The sequence below is a fragment of the Serinus canaria genome, chromosome 1 (assembly GCF_022539315.1).
Source record: "Serinus canaria isolate serCan28SL12 chromosome 1, serCan2020, whole genome shotgun sequence".
NCBI lineage: Eukaryota > Metazoa > Chordata > Aves > Passeriformes > Fringillidae > Serinus > Serinus canaria.
Genome location: NC_066313.1, coordinates 96973805 through 96992385, shown reverse-complemented (window position 1 = coordinate 96992385; position 18581 = coordinate 96973805). Strand labels below are relative to the sequence as shown.

The window sequence follows — 18581 nt, the reverse complement described above, 5'->3', positions numbered from 1 at the left end:
AAGATACTTCTTAGTCTCATTCACAAGAATTTTTTTCAGTCATCTGTTCCTTGTATATATAAAATGACTGGAAGAATGGGAGGGGAATAACTCTTTGCCAGCCTAAAAAATAAGCATCTTCTAAAGTGACTGCCTTATTTTTTTTTTTTTTTCTCTGTCAATACCAAATCTGCACTTTGATGCAGGATGTTCACTGCATTGCTGTGAGGAGCACCACCTGGCTTGCACAAAGGCTCAGAGCTCTGCTGACATAAACCATGTTGCAGGGTCAGGGCATATGATCTTTTTCTGGCTTCTACCACCAACACTCATGGTGAGCAGAGGTCTTCTACAAAGTCATCCAAGTGAGACTGTGTCCACACTGAGGAACTTATTCATCTAAATTGAATCTATCCCTATTTATATTTAACTTTGATAAGTCCAATTTATATTTTATTAAAAAACCAAGGAGTTAAAGCCTCATTTTAACAGATTGCGTGTGTGCTTTGCCTCACACAAAACACACCTCTGAAGTGTGACAGAAACTAAAACTCTCAGGGGTATGAAGACAAAGAGTGCAAAATTATTTGCAGAGGTACAAAGCCAAAGAGCTGAAAAATTCTCCCAAATGCTTTTTATTGGATGTTTCCTATAACCAGACTGACCAAAGGCTTTAACACCTCATTCTGCTCCATCTGATGGGATATCACTGGAAAGGAAAATTGCTGCAGTCTGAAACTTATATGGAGTAAACATATCTTCCATTTTAGTATAACCTGAGGGGGAATTTACCTCTTGCCTGTGCATAAACACATGCACATGTGCTTATGCACAGGCAACAGGCAAATTCACAACTGGGAAAAAAAGGAATTTTTACATATGCTCCTGTTTTGGCACCATGCATGTAATTTGCATCTCTTCAACAGCTGATTTAAATTGCAGTGTGAGAGTTTATAGCAGCCTTCTAAGCAAGCTGTTCTGTTGTTTTATTTATTATTTAGGACCAATACTTTATCAGACATGGTAAACAGAGCAAGAAGAAATAGCAATTCTGATAGCATGGTTTTATAGCCTGAGACACAGACATAGAACAGCACACATTGGGAGCGTAGGCATTAGAGGCAGCCTAACACTGTGAGTATTGATCTGGTAAATTTCAATCCTAGGTTTTCCCTGACTGATTATGTCAGTTTAAGGAAGGTATTTAGCCTTTTCTCAGATATATTTCCCCAAGGACAAAAGCAAGGGAGATAACCCATAGCTGTGTTCCTGGGATGGGGGAGCAACAAGTTTGTTCGTGCAGCATGAACCAACTGAGTGTTGGTTACCATTCCTTAGTGGAGAGTGCCCTCAATTCAGCCAGTCACTGCTGTGCCCAGTTGCTTCTCTGCAGTCCTGGGCTTTGGAGACACATAAATACACAGGTAGAGGTTATTATCTTTTGGAGGAGAGCATCATTCTGACACAGTGCTTCTCCAGATAGACCACTGCTTATTACAGCCAAAAAATTCTCAGCCCCACTGCAGGCAGAAGGAGTTGCAGTGGCTGCTGCTTTGGTGCAGAATACCCAGGCCCTTGTGGAGGAACCATGTGGTCCATGGGGCAGAACATGATGCTTCAGCACAGCAGGGTTCTACTTGCAGAGAGCAAGAAATCTGCAACAGGCTGTTTGTGTGCCCTCCTAAAACTGTGATTCTCAGGGGGCTTGAGGTACCTCCTTTCAGGATCCACTGCTCAGACCACTCTGCACCAGATCAGCATATACAACGTTACACTGGAAAATCAGTCAAGAATTTCAGTTTTTCCTTCTAAAACATAGTCTTTTTTGTGGCCAATAACAAAATATTGAGAGATTTCATGCAGAAAGGATCCTTTCTAAGAGCTTCAATCAATGCCTGTCTCAGATTGAAGGGATGTCGACTTGCATCTCTTAGGCTGTTGATTTTTAAGAAAATAGGGTGGCATCTCTCTCACTGTCTTTTATTCAGAGGAGGTTCATCCTAAAGTGCAGCCTGTGGTTGCTGCTAAAAATACTTCTATCTTAATGGTTAGGGCAATCATCAGGAAATGTGAGAGAAGTGCTGCATCTCAAAACCTGTCCTCACAACATTTTCTGTGACAGTCACATCAGTTGCCCCCAAAGTGTACTGGCTACAACAGGCACTTCTGTGCATCTCATCAAAGTGGGCAAGAGTAAAGGCTCTCCTTTCTCAGACAAGCAGCTACATTGAAAGGTTGAAAAGTCACATTCCCTGGCTCACTCAAGTTTGAATTCTTTGCTTCAAAATAGACCTCTTAGAATCATTTATACTCCTTTGGATCAGATGGAGAACTCTTCAAGCTGAGGGAAAACTGGACCATAAAACCTTCTCTGTATTGTAGAGGATGGCAGGCCACCCCTAAGACACCATTTGTTTGGGGGTGTCAGGATGGCATGTTAAGTGATTACAGATCCACACTGAGAGGAATCTTTTTCCTGTGGAAAATAAGGCAGGCTCTGAGATGCCTGGTCCATATAGGGAGATGGAGGTGGGGCAGTGTCTCATCAGAGTCTAAATTTGGATTAGGAGAGAGGTGGGTGCTCTGTCAAGCAGACTGGGGCACTTCTGTGCACACTTGAGAGCAAAACTGAGAGAATCTGAGAAACTTTAAGTAAAACAGAAATGCAACGCCAAGAGTTAGAAAGCTGGTGGATCAGAGATTTCTGGAGGGGGGCATGGGGTTTGTTTGTGGGCTCATATTCCACCTAAGTCCTATTTTAAATGCTTTCTTCTTTTATTGACTCATGAAATGCTAACATGGAGTTGATGTATCAGGAGTAATCATAATATCTTCATTCCCCAGCAATACTTGAGGATTTCTGGTAGTTGGCACAGTTCAAATAAGCCACAAGGCTGCTCTTATTTAACCCTCATAAGTAACTGAATGCTTGGTGAATTACACTTCTCTCTCATGTATGTATGGCTTAGATCTTGCACAGTGTCTAGCATCAGAGCCTTTATATTTCTATAAATTTAGAATTTTAATCATGGACTTGGTGTTTACTACATTGACAGCTCACAATTTATGCCATATATAGTGCATCCTTCATCTTAGAGTTCTGCCAGATCCTGTACCACCCTGCCTGCATCATATGGGGTCTCCTCTCTGCAGACTTAAAATCACACATTTCTGTGAAAGACTGTGAAATGTTAGTTGGGAGCTGAATTGTCAAACATACATTTTTGAATGACTTAATCAGAGATTTACACATACCCAAGGTCAAGAACCCCCCCAACACACACATACACAGAGGGGGGCAGTAATGAAGAATGCAAGTTTGGACAGGCAAGGACCTTCAGGACGATGAGACTTCACCTGAAGGCTGAGGTGCCATCACAGAACCACTCACTGCTCTGGAGAGTGAGGAGGAAAGACCTGTCAGATCAGGATTGCTGCTGGAACTGAGCAAGGCAGCTCCATCTGCTCCCTGTGTAACAACCTGTGAACTGAGAAAAGGGACATTGGGTGACTCCTCCATGAGGTGTGGAGGGAGAATCCTTGTGCTCTCAAGAGAGGTGAGCTGCTTACCCTCGTACAGCCCATTATTACCCACTGCTGCTGCTTCATCTGGGTGCCAGTGACACAGCCAGGAGATGCCTGAGGAGTACCAGGAAAGATTAGAGAGCCCTGAGTACAGTGAAAAGGGACTCTGGAGAGCAGAACCTCTTTCTTCAATCCTGCTAGAGCTGCAGTCAACAGCTCAATATCCAAGTCCAACAGCTCGTGTCAGTATTGGGACTGGTGCTGCTCAATGTCTTTGTCAGCGACATGGACAGTGGGACACACAGCCAGCTGGGTGGGGTGGTGAGCACACTGGGGGGAAGGGATGCCATCCTGAGGCTCCTTGAGAGGTTTGAGAGGTGGGCCTGTGCGAACCTCATGAAGTTCAATGAGGCCAAGTGCAAGGTCCTGTATGTGGGGCAATGCCAAACACCAGCAAAGGCTGGGCAGAGAAGGGATGGGAAACAGCCCTGGGGAGAAAGGAAAAAGGAAAAAGAAGGAGAAAGGAGAAAGAGTTGGACATGACCAATGCGTGCTGACACCCAGAAAGCCAACCCTATCCTGGGCTACATGAAATGCAGTGTGGGCAGCTGGGAGAGGGAGAGAGAGGACTGTCCCTCCTTTTCTCTGCTCTCATGAGACCTCACCTGAAATATTGCATCCAGCTCTGGCACCTCAGCACAGGAAAAACATAGATTAGTTGGAACAGGTCCAGAGATGGGCCACAAACATGAGCAAAGGGCTGGAACACCTCTTCTATGAGAACAGACTAAGACACTTGAGGTTGCTCATCCTAGAGAAGAGAAGGCTCTGGGGAGACCTCAGAGCAGCCTTTCAGCCTACGTAAAGTGAGCCTGCAAGAAAGATAGAGAGGGACTTTTACAGGGACATGTAGTGACAGGACAAGAGATGTGGAGGGACAGAATGTAAGAAAATAAAGATAGTGCAGAAGGCAGTTTCACCCCTGAGGAGTTGCAGCTGTACTAATCACCAAAGATTAGGAACAAGCCTGCCCTTAATTGGCCACAGCTGGGTCCAATAAGAAGAGTGTTACAAAAGAGTGGGTTAGCTGGGTGAGGAGGGAGAGCGAGTTTATTGGTTGTGTTGTGAAGAGAGTTGGAGGCTGTGAAAAAGGAGTCAGTGCTGTGAGGAGCTGCCCATGAGAAATCACCAAGAAGGCACGAGAGCATTACAATATGATGACAACAAAAAGATAATGTCTTTAAACTGAAATAGAGTAGGTTTAGATCAGATATTAGAAAGAAATTCTTTTCTGTGAGGATGATGAGATGCTGGAATAGGTTGTCCAGAGAAGTTGTGGAGGACCTATGCCTGGATGTTCTGAAGGCCAGGTTGGCCTGAGATCTGAGTAATCTTGTCTAGTGGAAGGTGTCCCTTCCTGTGGCAGGGGGGTTGGAACTAGGTGATCTTTAAGGTCCCTTCCAACTCAAACTATTCTAGGATTCTGTGGAAATCTATAGAGGGAAAAAATAAAGTATTCAATCTGTCTAATAAAACTGCATATTTCTGGTTTATGAATTCATTTTTCTAGTAACTGTAAAACAGATTTGTAGCTTATAAATGTCTATACTTATAGTAAATTTAATGTACATGTTTCTGTATGTTCTAAATATAAATTGCATGCTTTCTAAAACAGCCAAAACACAGCAAGATCTTTAATGAGTGACCCAAGGGCCTTGGCTTCAACTGCATGAAAAATTTAAGTGTGAACATGACACTGGATGTGATAAAAACATTACACTTATATTAGAATACGATCAAAACAATAGCATCTACTCCTTTGATATGAAAGGTCTTTTGTCTCTGGTTTTACATTTGTTTTTAAGAAATCTCCTTTGCAGTTTATGCAGCAGCAGAATAATATTCCATGACAAGAGCCAAATCTATTGATATCTCTCAATTAAATAATTAGTTCTGAATAAAAGCAACACACCAATACAATACAGATGACTGTGGCTAAACTTTTATATATAAAAGAAGACCTGGACTGATCCTCAGCTTGGATGCCAGGAAGCATTGGTTAACTTGTGCCTTACCCTGCTGCGTGCTCACAGCCTCTCTGGCTTGCCCTGGAAGCAGCTGGCTGTGGGTAGCTCAGAAAGAGATCCAGTGGATGAGCAAAAAGCCAAGCAGTGTAGCTAATCAGGGGTGCCTTGAGCTTGCTGTCTGGCCCTGTTTGTCAGGTAACCTGGATATAACCTAACTAGCCATGCAACTCATTCAGCCTCTTCATGTTCTGAGAAAACCTGAAATTAAAGTATGAGAGGAAGAAGTGCAAGCTCCGTAGCCCTTTTTTGTTCCCCTAACAGTTTTAAAAGAAACACAATTAAGAGGCTCCTTCTGCCTGAAAATGTGCATACCTTGTGCAGAGACTGAGCATCATTTCCTTAGCTTCATTTTTGCAGTTGAAGAAAAATAAACTCCCTGTCCTGTGGGTAAGTATCCTTGTGCAGCATCTTGCTGTGCAATGAGGTGTGTATACATCTGAAAACATTGCAAAGTTTTAGATGTGTTTCCAGACAGAAAATAAAACAGATGCTTACCTTCCTAATAATAGATGCTTGGACATCTCAAGCAATTATCTTTAGGGAGCGCAATGGTCGGGCCAGATCTGAAAAGTGCCCCATTAGTTGCCCTTCTCCTATAAAGAATCCTCATCCTAGCCCTAAAACTTGAATGCACCAATAATGTGCCCTTTCTTACAGCACACTGCTCTGCCTGAAGATTTGAGACTCCATTGGACTTGGCCCTCTGAGCCTTTGAACCTCTGTGAAGAATAGCCCAGTAGAGGATATTCACCACATGTGACTTCAGGGCCAATAATTATTACCAACTGAAGTGGAGTGGGAAGGTTGTTAACCACTGGAGAACAAATTGCTGCAGTCCTGCAGCATATCTTTGGTGTGTTTTTCAACTTTTATATGTCTAAATAAGGGTCAACTTTTGCAGACAAATCCTCTTATGTGCATGAAACTGCTTTTATTTATTAGCTTGATGGCACTAATTTCACCCTTAATTGTCATTCAGTTTTTTCCATTCATGTTCTTTAAACATTTCATTACTGGTCAATTCAAGGGGCCAAATAAGTAAGCAGTGGGTTTGAACATATGGGAAAACCTGATCCTTGCTGCCAAGGAGTTAAAGTATTAAAGTATAAGCCATTTCCTGTAACAGTTGTCAGGCTAATTGTCAGTAAATTACTTAGTCTGTGTGTTTATTATTCAAATATAAACCCACAGACTCGGTGTGAAAATGGCATTACACTGCTGTAATCACAGACTAATCTTTTACAACTATGGCCCTACACCCCCAAACTGCATCACTAACAAAACAGCTTTTGAGCAGGTTAATTCACACTGTATTGCACCATCCAGTCATGAGGGTAACATTAACACGCACTATTGCTGCACACCTTCAGGTAATTCCATAAAAATCAGAATAATCTTTTGTAAATAATGATTCAATCAGAAACACTGGATTTAAAACATGAAATGACATTCAATACAAAGAAAATCGCTATCATCTTCATTGTAAATGTTTTCTATACCTGAAGATGACACACTTCTGCAGTTCTTGGTGACCAACTCCCCTGCTCTGTGCCCTGGGCGTGACAGCCAGCCTGTTACTTAAAGTATTTGGCATAACTGACATAGCAGTGCCTATAGATAATGGAGTTTTTTCTATCTGATAATTTCTAGATTGCACTTTGGTTTTTAGTGGTAGCAGATGATGACAGTGTTAAAAAGTTGAAATAATTTGGTAACCTCTGAAGATCAACACCTGCTTGGAAATGTTAAATTCAAGTTGGCTTTCCATTAGCCCCAGATCTCACGTAATTCAGTTTTGATAGATCCCTTGTATCCAGGCATTACATGCAGTGCTCTTGAGCCTAGCTGAATGTATACTAAGCAAAGATACCACTTCACCATCTCTTGTTTCTGGCAACGAGAAAGCGATGTAGAGCACCTCTGTTATGAAACTGGCCAGGAATGTGCTATTTCCTGCCTTTTTTTTCTTAAATTTGAAAGCAAAGTGAGCATTGGAGAAAGTAAGAGATATTGTGTCTCTTGTGTTTTACCATCAAATAATAGAAAATTAATATTAATAAAGTAAAAATGCATTGTCCAAGCCTCACCTTTCAGAAGCCATGCTCAACTGCTATTATAATTGAACAAGAAACTGCAACTCAGCTCACAGGACTATATAAGCATAGTTTTGCTGTCAACAGAAAGTCTCTCAGGGACTTCAGATAGTACTAGACTGCAGTCTCCATATTTACATTTTAAAAGTATTCCCCTCTGTGTCCTTACACAAATTATTAGCCTATTCCAATTCATTGAAAGATAAGTGGAAGATGAAAAAGTGTGCATTAAATATCTGACAGAGAGTGATAATTAAAGAAGGGCAGTTTTTAGAGCTGTCACTCTGGAACTTCCTTCTGGCTTTTCATCAGGGAGATATCTCCTCTTAGTGTCTGGATATTTTGTATCCAACCACTTGAAATCAAAAAGAAAAATAAATATGTTTTTCTGTGTTTGAATGATTGTATAAGACAGAACTACACAAAAGAGACAGTATCTTTCATTATAGAGTATTGCTGGGAAAAAAACAAGCACAAAACCAAAAAAGACCAGCCACAAAAAAATAAAATTACAACCAAAGAACCCCTGTTGTTGATGTCTAAATGTTTATATATTCACCTGTTGCTCTCCCACAATCTTCCTGAATTTTTTAATTTGCAAGAACAAGATAAGAAAAAGTAGTTGCTAATGAAGAATGCTTTATCTGGATAAAACACCTTGTTCCAGTAGCATTTTCCTCTCTCTTTAGAGTGCATAGCCTTTATTTCAAAAATTGATCTAATAGCTGCTGTTTTCCAGTAATTCAAACTAGTCATAAAAGTATATTTAATTATTGCATAATCAGTGGCATAAGATAAATGTGTTCTACTCAGTTGCATTTCCACGAAATCAGAGTTTTCTGACACATTAAAATCCCTGTAGTGGGCTCAGAAAAGGCTGTGTAACTGGTCTAAAGCAGAAAAAGCCAGACAAATGCATGAGTAGAATCAGAGAATCACAGAATGAACTGAGTTGGAAGAGACCATCAGGATCATCAAGCCCAACTCCTGGCCCTGCACAGGGGCCAAGAGAATCCCACCATGTGCTTGAGGGCATTGTCCAAATGCTTCTTGAGCTCTCTCGGGCTTGGTGCTGTGACCACTTCTCAGGGAAGCCTGGTTCCAGTGCACAACCACCCTCTGGGTGAAAAATCTTTTTCCAGTATTGAACCTAAACCTCCCCTGATGCAGCTTCAGGCCATTCCCTCGGGTCCTGTCTCTGCTCACCAGGGACAAAAAAACAGTGCCTGCCCCTCCACTTCCCCTCATGAGGATGTTGAAGACCACACTGAGGTTTCCCTCAGCCTCCTCCTCAGCAGGCTGAACAGACTGAGTGCCCTCAGCCACTCCTCAAACAGCTGCCCCTCAAGACCCTAAGAAGAGAGACTGAAGGTGGCACAACTATCTTGATTCACAATGTCATTTCTGAAACATAGTAAATAAATTTAATCCCAAGCCTAAAATCAAAACCAGACAGATGATCCCTAGTTTAAACCATTGCTCCAGGAGCCTTTTATGATAAAAAGTTCTTTCCTTAAAATATGAAAAATGTTATGAGTCAGGTACTCATTCAGCATTTCATTCATTCTTCCATTTATATGATTTAGAACATCAGTATTGTGCAATAGGCCTTACCCCCAAAATTACCTTAAACATGTATTTAAATGTTAAAAACCAGAACAATTTATTATGGACAGAGTAAAGACTCAGTAAAAAAATAATCTTTATCATACTAACTTCAAGCAAAATAAATTTATTTGTACTCCTTTGCAGCTGTCCTTATTCTGTAAAAGGAAGAAGTATTTAATACAGAACAATTAGTGTTTTCCATTTATTTGAAACATTGCTAAGACTTGAGCAACAAAAACATGGATATTGACTAATAAACAAGGTTTTTGAATGGCAAGGTTTTGACTGGTGATGTGAAGTTCAAAACTGCATGACTTAACTCCCTAGTTCTAAACTCTGGTCTAAAATAGCATTCAAATGAGCATAGCAAAGAACAAGGAGAACTTTCAGGCCCCTCACCAGGAGACTGAGAGCTCTGGGAGAGCTCACAGACATGAAATTATGAGAAAGAACTGAAGATCTATTTACCAGTTCAAACTACCACAAAGTACCATCCTGCTCTGGAGTGTGACTTAATAAATAAATCAAAAACCAAAATATGGCAGATGCTTTCCCAGTAAGGTCTCACATGTGTCAACAGGCAGCAGCTTCACTTTGGGAATGCAAACAAAACACAGGACTCAGAGGGGAGAAGTGTCTGTCCAACAGCTCAATGTGCACCACACAATACCTGCTCCACACACTTCAGTGTCAGGGGAGCAAAGCCATGAGCCTGCCTCCTGTGCCTTCCTGAAGTGGTTGTAGATACAAACTGGGGAGCAATAGAGAGCTGTCATGTATGTACATGGGACTGTTGCTATTACTGTTTTTTGTCTGAAATACAAGAGATGATTTTTTAGTGCACACCCCACCCTGACCCCCTGCTCTTTCCTCTTTAAAGATCAGGAAAATGTTCTTAAGGATTGATATTGTGCTCAATTCAGGCAATTTCTGCCTTCATTTACATTCTCTAAAATTTCGCTGATACTCACGCAAATACACAAAATTAATGTGAGAGACTAATGCAATATTGCTTACTATAAGCTGATGTGGATACCAGCTCAGGAACTCAATAAGCACTTTTAAAAATACTCTGAAATTAAGACTTTAGACTTCACTGACTCGGTTTTCTTAATTTGTCAGCTTTCAAACCTTTGGATCTGAAATCCATACTGGTTTGCTCCTCGCTCAGGCATAGGAAGCAGTCAAAAAAAGGCACTTTGTTCTAAATCTTGTAATTTGCACATGTGGAACAGAGGGAAGAAACCGATCTTTGATCTAAATTTAATTAAACACTTTTCTCATTGACATGTGAGCTTCTTCCCTCCTTACAGTTCATTCACTGGCTAAGAAATGATTATTTTTTCCAGCCATTATCAACTTTCACAGTACTGCTAAAAAGGCTTAATACAGGAAAAAATGCATTTCAGTGGCCAGAGCTAATAGATGTGAGTTGCAAATGTGCATTGCCGTGAGATCTGTTAAGGGAAAAAGCATTCCATCAGTTTTCAAAGTAAAACCATATTCTGAGCTTTAAATTGGCATAGAGGAGATGATTTTGATGGAATTATAGGACTTTCCCAAAATGCTAAATATTGGCAATGAAAACTTCTCTTCCAACTCCTTTCATAGAAAGCCACAAGATATTCCATGCTGTCTTCTATAGGGATTTACAGGACTACAGCAAGGAAAACTTGCTTTGAGTAATAATGTTTGCAAAAGAAGCTTCCAGACTTCACAGCCTTCTTTGTGCTGGGATGGTGGTGATGATGTTCCACAATTCAGCCCAAATTTTGGAAGAAAAGGCGGCTGTCATAGAAGTACCAAACAAAATACAATTTCTATATTTTATAGGGATCCTGAGCCATTGGTTTTTATCATTCATTCAGCATTTGCAGGATAAAATCTTCTGTGTATATTCCTTGACTCCCTCCTACCTTGGGGAAGAAGATTTTACTTTCTTCAAGTTGAAAGAAAACATAGATTTTTTTTTTCTTCAGACACTGCTTTAGGAAGACAATATCTCAACATGAAAGTTTAAATGATTCTGGTTTTGTGGCTTAAAAATTTCAGAAACAAGTAATCTCATTTGGTTTTAGTCTGAAGCCCATAATCCTATTCACTATGTTAAATTAGAAAAGTCTTCAGGAGCATTTTCTGACAACTGAACATTATTGTCATGTCAAAAGAGGGGTTTCAAGCTCTGGACCCTTATTACCTACACTGCTCTGTCTCCTAGTCCATCCCATGGATAAGCCATTTTCCAAGGCACTATAACACTCGAAAAGTGAAGTTACTGAAAACATAATCTAAACCCAGAGGTTAAAAACCCCTCAAAACCTATAATTTACCCCAAACTTTATCGATTAATTAATTAGAAGTCTTAGAAAACTTACCTTTAAAATTTGGTCTGATTCTAGCATCATACCCCGATGTCCTTCCCATCAATTTGTCCAAAAAATCTGAAGGAGACAGGGTCTGTGAGGGGGATTTTCCAGATCTTGAATCATGTTCTTTACAGAAAGTCGTCCTAAATAAATTATTAGCCACCATTAGCTAATATTTAGCTTGTATTGTATTCAAGTCATGGAGAAATTACATAACTAAATAAAATTGTCTCAACTCAGTGAAGGTAGAAATTAATGTTTTTACAGAGCAACATACTCTACCTTTCATCTAAAAACTTTATTCTAGAAATAAAGACAAGTTCCAGGTATCATGCATTAACACAATTTTCTATTCAGAAAAAGCCTTAGCTTTAAAAATAAATTCATTATAGTTTTAAGACTTTAGAAGATTCAATTTACTCTTCACCTTAATGTGTAGATCCATCTTCGAGTGAATTTGATATCCTATTTTATATCATTATTTTAATTGCATGGATGCTGTTAAAATGTTAACACTGGTTTAAGGTGGTCTTAAACTTCCAAACAACCAACAATACTTAACAAGCAACACTGAAAAATACCAGATTTGTTAATGCTGAGAAAGATACAGATGAAAAAAAAATTGTTTTTTACAGATGATACTCAAAAAATATTTAAATAATGCTAATGAGTGTCCAGATTCCTTCCCAACACAGCAAAAAGGGTTCTGGAGTCAGTCACAACTGATCTTAGGGGAGTTTCACTGCCACTCCATGAGGACTGAATAATAAAATTTAGTATCACCAGGTGCTATTCATATGCAAGTTCATTGAACATGTCTGTTTCAAGGATTTAAGGGACAACTTCTGGTACGATATCATGTGTGTGAAATGCTGTGTACACAGCACATTGTGTATTGCAAACACATAACACATTGCAGAGAAAGACAGTTTAGGAGTTCCCCATGGTTGTTCCCCTGGGAAAAAGAAACTAGGATGAAAACGGTCATATTTGGTGTGTAGAGGCACAGATTTAATAATAAAACATTATTTTAAGCCTTAATAACCAATTTCATTGTGTCTGTTTCCACTTTATCTTTGAGCTAAATTAAAAGTAATTCTGACTCTGACTTCTTAACCACTCTCTGTTTAAATATTTGCCCAAAGGGAGCCTCTCCATTTCAGGAGTGCTTCATGGGGTGTTTTCATGCATCTACATGCAAGTATAAAAATATCAGATACATATCTGATCACTTGAAAGGAGAAGAAAATATCAAATCCTCTCTCACTACAAAAGAGAAGCAATTCACTCAAATTCTTAAAAGACAAGGTGATAGTAAATTCTCGTGGTGTGATTCCACACATTTTTTTCAGGTTCCATTTATAGGAGGCGGTTGCTTCCTTTTGCTTTTGTCAATGACAGAGTACCATTGCAAATATTTTTAATATTTAATACACAGCAGATGATCTGTCCAACTAAAATAATGAAATAATTCAGTTAAGAAAATAAAAACTGGAAAATCAAGACAGTACACTTATTCATATACAAATTACTTCTGTTTTCATTCAGAGCCCACTAGTTAAGAGTCGTGTTGTGAAGCCAGGCTCACAAATATAAACAGTTTCACTCTGTCACTATATGTATCCCTCATTACTCTTAGAACAGCACTTTTACGTGCAGATTCATCTGTACGTGCAGACGCACAGCAGCACACAGTCCAATAATGAATCTCATCTACAATGCTATTCTGGTTAATAAGACTGACCTGTTTGCTTAGCACCACAAAAAAGTCAATAACTGGAGCAAAAGCTCATGAAACATTAAAAAAAAAATCAGAAACACTGGGACTTTAAGAGAACACAATACTAGTATGATCCTGGGTTTCCCCAAAATCAGAGGGCTGGTTCTCTAATTTCAAATAACTACATCCCTGACAAAACCGGTACAATCATTTCCAAAGATTGAAGAGGAGGGAACCAAAGCAACTTCCTAAACAACCTTTGCCAGGAGCAGAGAATTTGCATTTAGGAAGAAAAGCTGAAGAAAATGTTCTCAGCTGTACTGATATACAGTGAAAAAAAGCCCACATCTTTGCATCAGAAAATGGAAAATAGATCACCCAAACTTGAGATTATTATTTTTTGTGTTTGTTACCAAGCAACGAGTCTCTGAGTGTAAAAGAGATAGTCTATATAGAATGAACACAAAACACTCTCAAATACAGCAAACGAACTAGGTTATTGTGACGTAGTATCTTTATAGTTATGATTCTCACAACCTTTTGACAAATATTATTACAGAGTGGTATCACCTACCTGAAGTGGTTTGTCTCTAAGAAAAATGCAAACAAGGTTGTCAAAATTTTCACTAGCTGCCGGTTCATTCCTCCTGCTTTCTGTGATGATTTGGAAATATCCCAGAAACGATTCCAGAGAGATGCAGGGAAAAAGTAAGCTGCTGCTGCCTAGATTTCCAAATTCAGCAAAAATTTAATTTTCTTGACAATCAGGAAGAGAAGGTCTGGATCTCTACAAAGTGGGGGTAAAAGAGAAGTGCCAGTCCTTGGAATCATGGTCAGGTCAAGCCTAGGCTCATCTCCAGCAGTCAGCACAAAAGAGATAAGGCATCAGACACAGTCGTTCCCCCTACTTGCTTTTGGTGATAGAGGGGGAAAAATAAACAAGCAAAAAGAAGAAAAGAAATGGAAAGAAAAAGGAAAAAAAAGGGAAAGAGAGGAGGAGAAAACCCAACTATGCGAGGAGCATCAGGCAAAAGGGAACAGCGCTGAGAGCAGTTCTGTTGTCGATATGTTTTATTCCCCTTTCGCTGAAAATTAGTATTTATGAACGGTGGCGGGGCTACCGGGTCTCTCTGCTTTCCCCCTCTTTGGGTTGGGAAGCGTCGGCGTTGCCGGGGAGGGCGGGAGGGTGTGAGGGAGGGGGGCTGTGGGGACGGCGGGAGCGGGGCGGGAGCCCCGGGCTGTGCTGGAATGGGGCGGGCGGGCGGGAGCGCCCGGATTCAGCGCTCGGACAGCTCCGCGCCCGCGCTGCGCATGCGGGGGGCGCGGGGGGGCGCGGGGCGCCCGGGGCGTGTGCGGGGCGCGGTGCGGGGCTGCCGCGGGGGCGGGCGGGACCTGCGGGCTGGGCTGGCTGCGAGCGGCGTGGTGGCTGCGGGGCGCTGCGGGGCGCTCCTGTGGGAGAGGGGGCTGCGGTGTGCGGGGGTCGGCGCGGTGCGCTTGCCACGCGTGGGGCTGCGGAGCGGCGCTGCCGGCGCGGCGCGGTGCGGTGCGCACTCCCGCCGCTGGGGGCGCTGGCGCGGCGCGGGCAGGCCCTGCGGACGGCAGCCACCGCCTCCCGCTCCCCGCGGGGCTGCACCCCTGCCCTCCGCCCTGCCCTCCGCCCTGCCCTCCGCCCTGCCCTCCGCCCTGCCCATGCACCCGCCCCGCAAAGAGAGTCTGAGCCGGGGCCTCAGCACCCTGCGGGAATATCGACAGTGCGAGCGTCGAGAGGAAGGGGCCAGGTTCTCGTCGGTGGTGCCAACCGCTAGGAGGAGAGGCACCAGGCAGAAGCTGATGCACAAGTTCCACCTCAACGTGAAGAACTTGACTTTCAGTACTGTGGAAATCAATTCCTGCAAAGAAGTTGGGATTTTTACCTAGCCTGCACTCCCAAAATAAGAGGAACTATTGTTCTTTCTTCAGTTTTAGGTTCATCTCAAGTCCTGACACAGAACCAGTGCACCTGAACACTGCTTCACTCCACAGGAGTATTTGTACATGCACACATTTTTCATATCTCCAAGTAAAAAGCCTACAGCTTCATGACAACTACTGTTACCATGTGTCTAGTCATCGTAAAAAAAAAAAAATGTTTCTGAAAAAGGATTGTTCACACATTAGCAAGAGATCAAAGCCACATAGTGTTCATTAAATGAAAGTCAGCTGTTGCATTTTGTTTGTTTATTTTAGTTTAATAAGGTAGGATGTATCTGAAAAAAATATAAATTAAATAGAATATATAAAATTTTAAAATATAGAAGACCATAGAATGGTTGTGGTTGAAAGGGACCTTAGATATCATCTAGTTCCAACCCCTCTGCCGCGGCAGGGACACTTTCCGCTAGACCAAGTTGCTCAAAGCTCCACCCAGCCTGACCTTGAACACATCCAGGAGGGCGGTGTCCACAACCTCTCTGGACAATATTTTGCAGTACCTCACCACCCTCACAGTAAAGAATTTCTTCCTAATATCTAATCTAAGCCTGACCTCTTCCAGTTTAAGATCCATCACTACATGTCTTTGTAAAATGTCCCTTTCCAGCTCTCTTGTAAGCTCCTTTTAGGGACATAAGATCTCCCTGGAGCCTTCTCTTCTCCAGGATGTACAACACAAACTCTCTCATAGGACAGGTGCTCCATCCCTCTGATCATTTTTATGGCTCCCTCTGGACTTGCCCCAGAGGTCAGTGCCCTTTTTGTTCAGGATGACCCCCTGAACCTGGACACAGCAGCCCAGGAGGGGTCTTACAAAGCAGAGGGGGAGAATCACCTCCCTCTATCTGCTGGTCATGCTGCTTTTGGTGCAGTGCAGGAGCTGTCAGGATTTCTGGGCTGCAAGCACACATTGCCAGCTCATGTCCAGCTTCCTGTCTGCCAACACCACCAAGTCCTTTCCCCCAGGGCTGCTCTCAATCCATCCTCTGCTCAGCAGTATTTGTGCTTGGGATTGCCCCGATGCAGGACCTTGTTCTTGGTCTTGTTGGACTTCGCAAGGTTCATGTGGCCCACCACTCAAGCCTCTCAAGAACCTTCTGGATGGCATTGCTTCTCTCTAGCCTGCCCAGCTGAGTATCATCCTTAGGCTAGTAGAGGTTGCACTCCATCTCACCATCCATGTCTCTGTCAAAATGTTAAAATCAACCTTATTAGCGGTCCTTAGATAATGCAACATTTTATGCACAAAAGATTGAAATAACTGAAAGGGCAACCCAAAGTTGCAAATGTAAACTAAATTCCTTATTTCTTTGGCTGCTGGGTCTGTGTCAGTGACATAAATTAAGGTCCAGTAGAAGGAAGGGCACTGTATTTGCTTTTATTAAAACTATGAACATTCACCATGAGACACTGAGCACTGATGCTGAATCGCTGTGCTGTAAGATCACCTAACCCCTTCAAAAGACAGGTCTTCCCACAGCCATATTAAAGAGGAGAGGTTAAGTTATGTCTCTTACTGCAGTGTCTCATTCTGAGAAATAAAGCTCACAAAGCTGCATCTGGAAATAATGGAATTCTGTTGAGTCAACAAAGAGGTGCATTTCAAAGTTCATGCCTCTTCCCATCTAGATAGGAACCTAGTAATAGTGCTGTATATTTTTACCTTAAGTTGAGATAAACAGGAAAATTGGAAAGCATTTCTGATTTCTATCAGCTGCAGGAAAAATCTATGTCTCTTTAACCTACACTGCCACCTGCTTCAAAGTGTGGGGAATCTCAGAACTGCTTGCAGAGTTCGTAATGCAGAAGTCACTGAATACAGCAGATGTCTTTCCAATGAGTCTGTTAATATGGATTTTGTGACATGACATGCTTTTAAAGACCTATAAATGTTCATTACCCTTCTTGGTAACTGCAAGTAACTGAACATTTCCTTAAGTTTTCTAACTGTAGAAAACGTACTTAAAATTCTGCTTTCCAAGATTTAGCTGCTACTGGCCATTTTCTGCACTTCATGGCTTATTTGAAATGCTAAATAACTATATCTCTAAGCTAAATAAAAATTGCAGGAAGTTCTTCAAAGCAGACTTCCCTTAATTGACGTGGGCTTTTTAAAAACATGGTGAGGGATGTCATGATAAAAATTTAAAGTATCTTCTCTACCATTCCTTACACCTCCAAATGTCTAGTCTTCAGTGAGATATTACTCAGCATGGTGGTTACATGGAAGTGCCAAGCAAAACTTAATTATTAAGGGTTGAAAATAGTGTGTTACTGATGTTTATTTAACTAATGGCAACAGTCATTCAAATAGTTCTCTGCTTGAAATTCTGGGGGTTCAGAGCAAATGTTTTCTGTAATCAAAGAGTCAAGCTCCCATGTGCACTGGGGGTAACGGGGATCAGACTTCAGTCCATCACCAATTTTTCGTGAATTAACACATGTATGAAAAACTTCTTACTTTCAGCTGTTCTTGCAACACAGTTTCTCCTCATCCTCCTCTCACAAAAAAGTTGTTTATAGTTGTTTTGAGTACTGTAAGTCTCTGAGCTGTCATTCATTCATTCACAATGAATATGTGTTTATTAAATGTGCACCCGATGGCAAGGGAGGATTCAGAGCTCTGCAGAGCAGGGGAACCATTTGGGAGCTCAGTTGCCTGGATGTTCATGGCACTTTGTGGTGTTCTCCTCCTGTGCCAGAGCCAGAGCTGTGAGGGGTGGTGCCACTGATGTGCAGCAGGTTCTGGATGAACTTTGTATGTCCAATTGCACAGATGGGATTCTTTTCAATGTCACTCATTTGTTATCTCCCACAACACATTTCTGACAGCAGAAGTGTTGCAAATGAATAGGAGTCAAAGACTCCCACCTGGGATTGGAGGAGAGGCTTGTAAAATGGCACAGGGATGTGAAAGAAGACAAGATGGAAATGTTTTCAGGTGAAAAGGCTAAATAACACATCCCTGTGGTTCCTCAGGCATATACAGAAGCTTAATAATCGTGCCAAATATGACATATTATTTCAAGTATGAGCTAATTCCGTCCAATTTCTCTATTCCACCTGAGTTTCTTAAGCACTAACTTACTGGGCAGAAAATAGGACAGAATTACCCTGTTTCCATGTAAATGGTTTTATAAGTTAGTTGATGGAACATGATTTATGTTTGTTTGCACTGTTTATGCATTTCTGAAAACCTAAGAAATGGAAGAAATAAGGTCATACCTCTTTC

The 18581-nt window shown here is 41.5% G+C and overlaps 1 protein-coding gene across 2 annotated transcripts in view; it reads right to left on the bottom strand.

Moving 5' to 3' along the window:
• The window catches only part of GLRA2 (glycine receptor alpha 2), a 122464-nt gene extending 108444 nt beyond the window's left edge, over positions 1–14020 (bottom strand). For both annotated transcript variants that reach the window (XM_009089667.4, XM_009089668.4), the window contains exons 1-2: positions 13953–14020; positions 11668–11801 (exon numbers count right to left, since the gene is read on the bottom strand). In XM_009089667.4, the coding sequence (XP_009087915.1) occupies positions 11668–11801; positions 13953–14020 (202 nt within the window). The remainder of the gene's footprint in view (positions 1–11667; positions 11802–13952) is intronic.
• Between the last annotated feature and the right edge of the window lie 4561 nt (positions 14021–18581).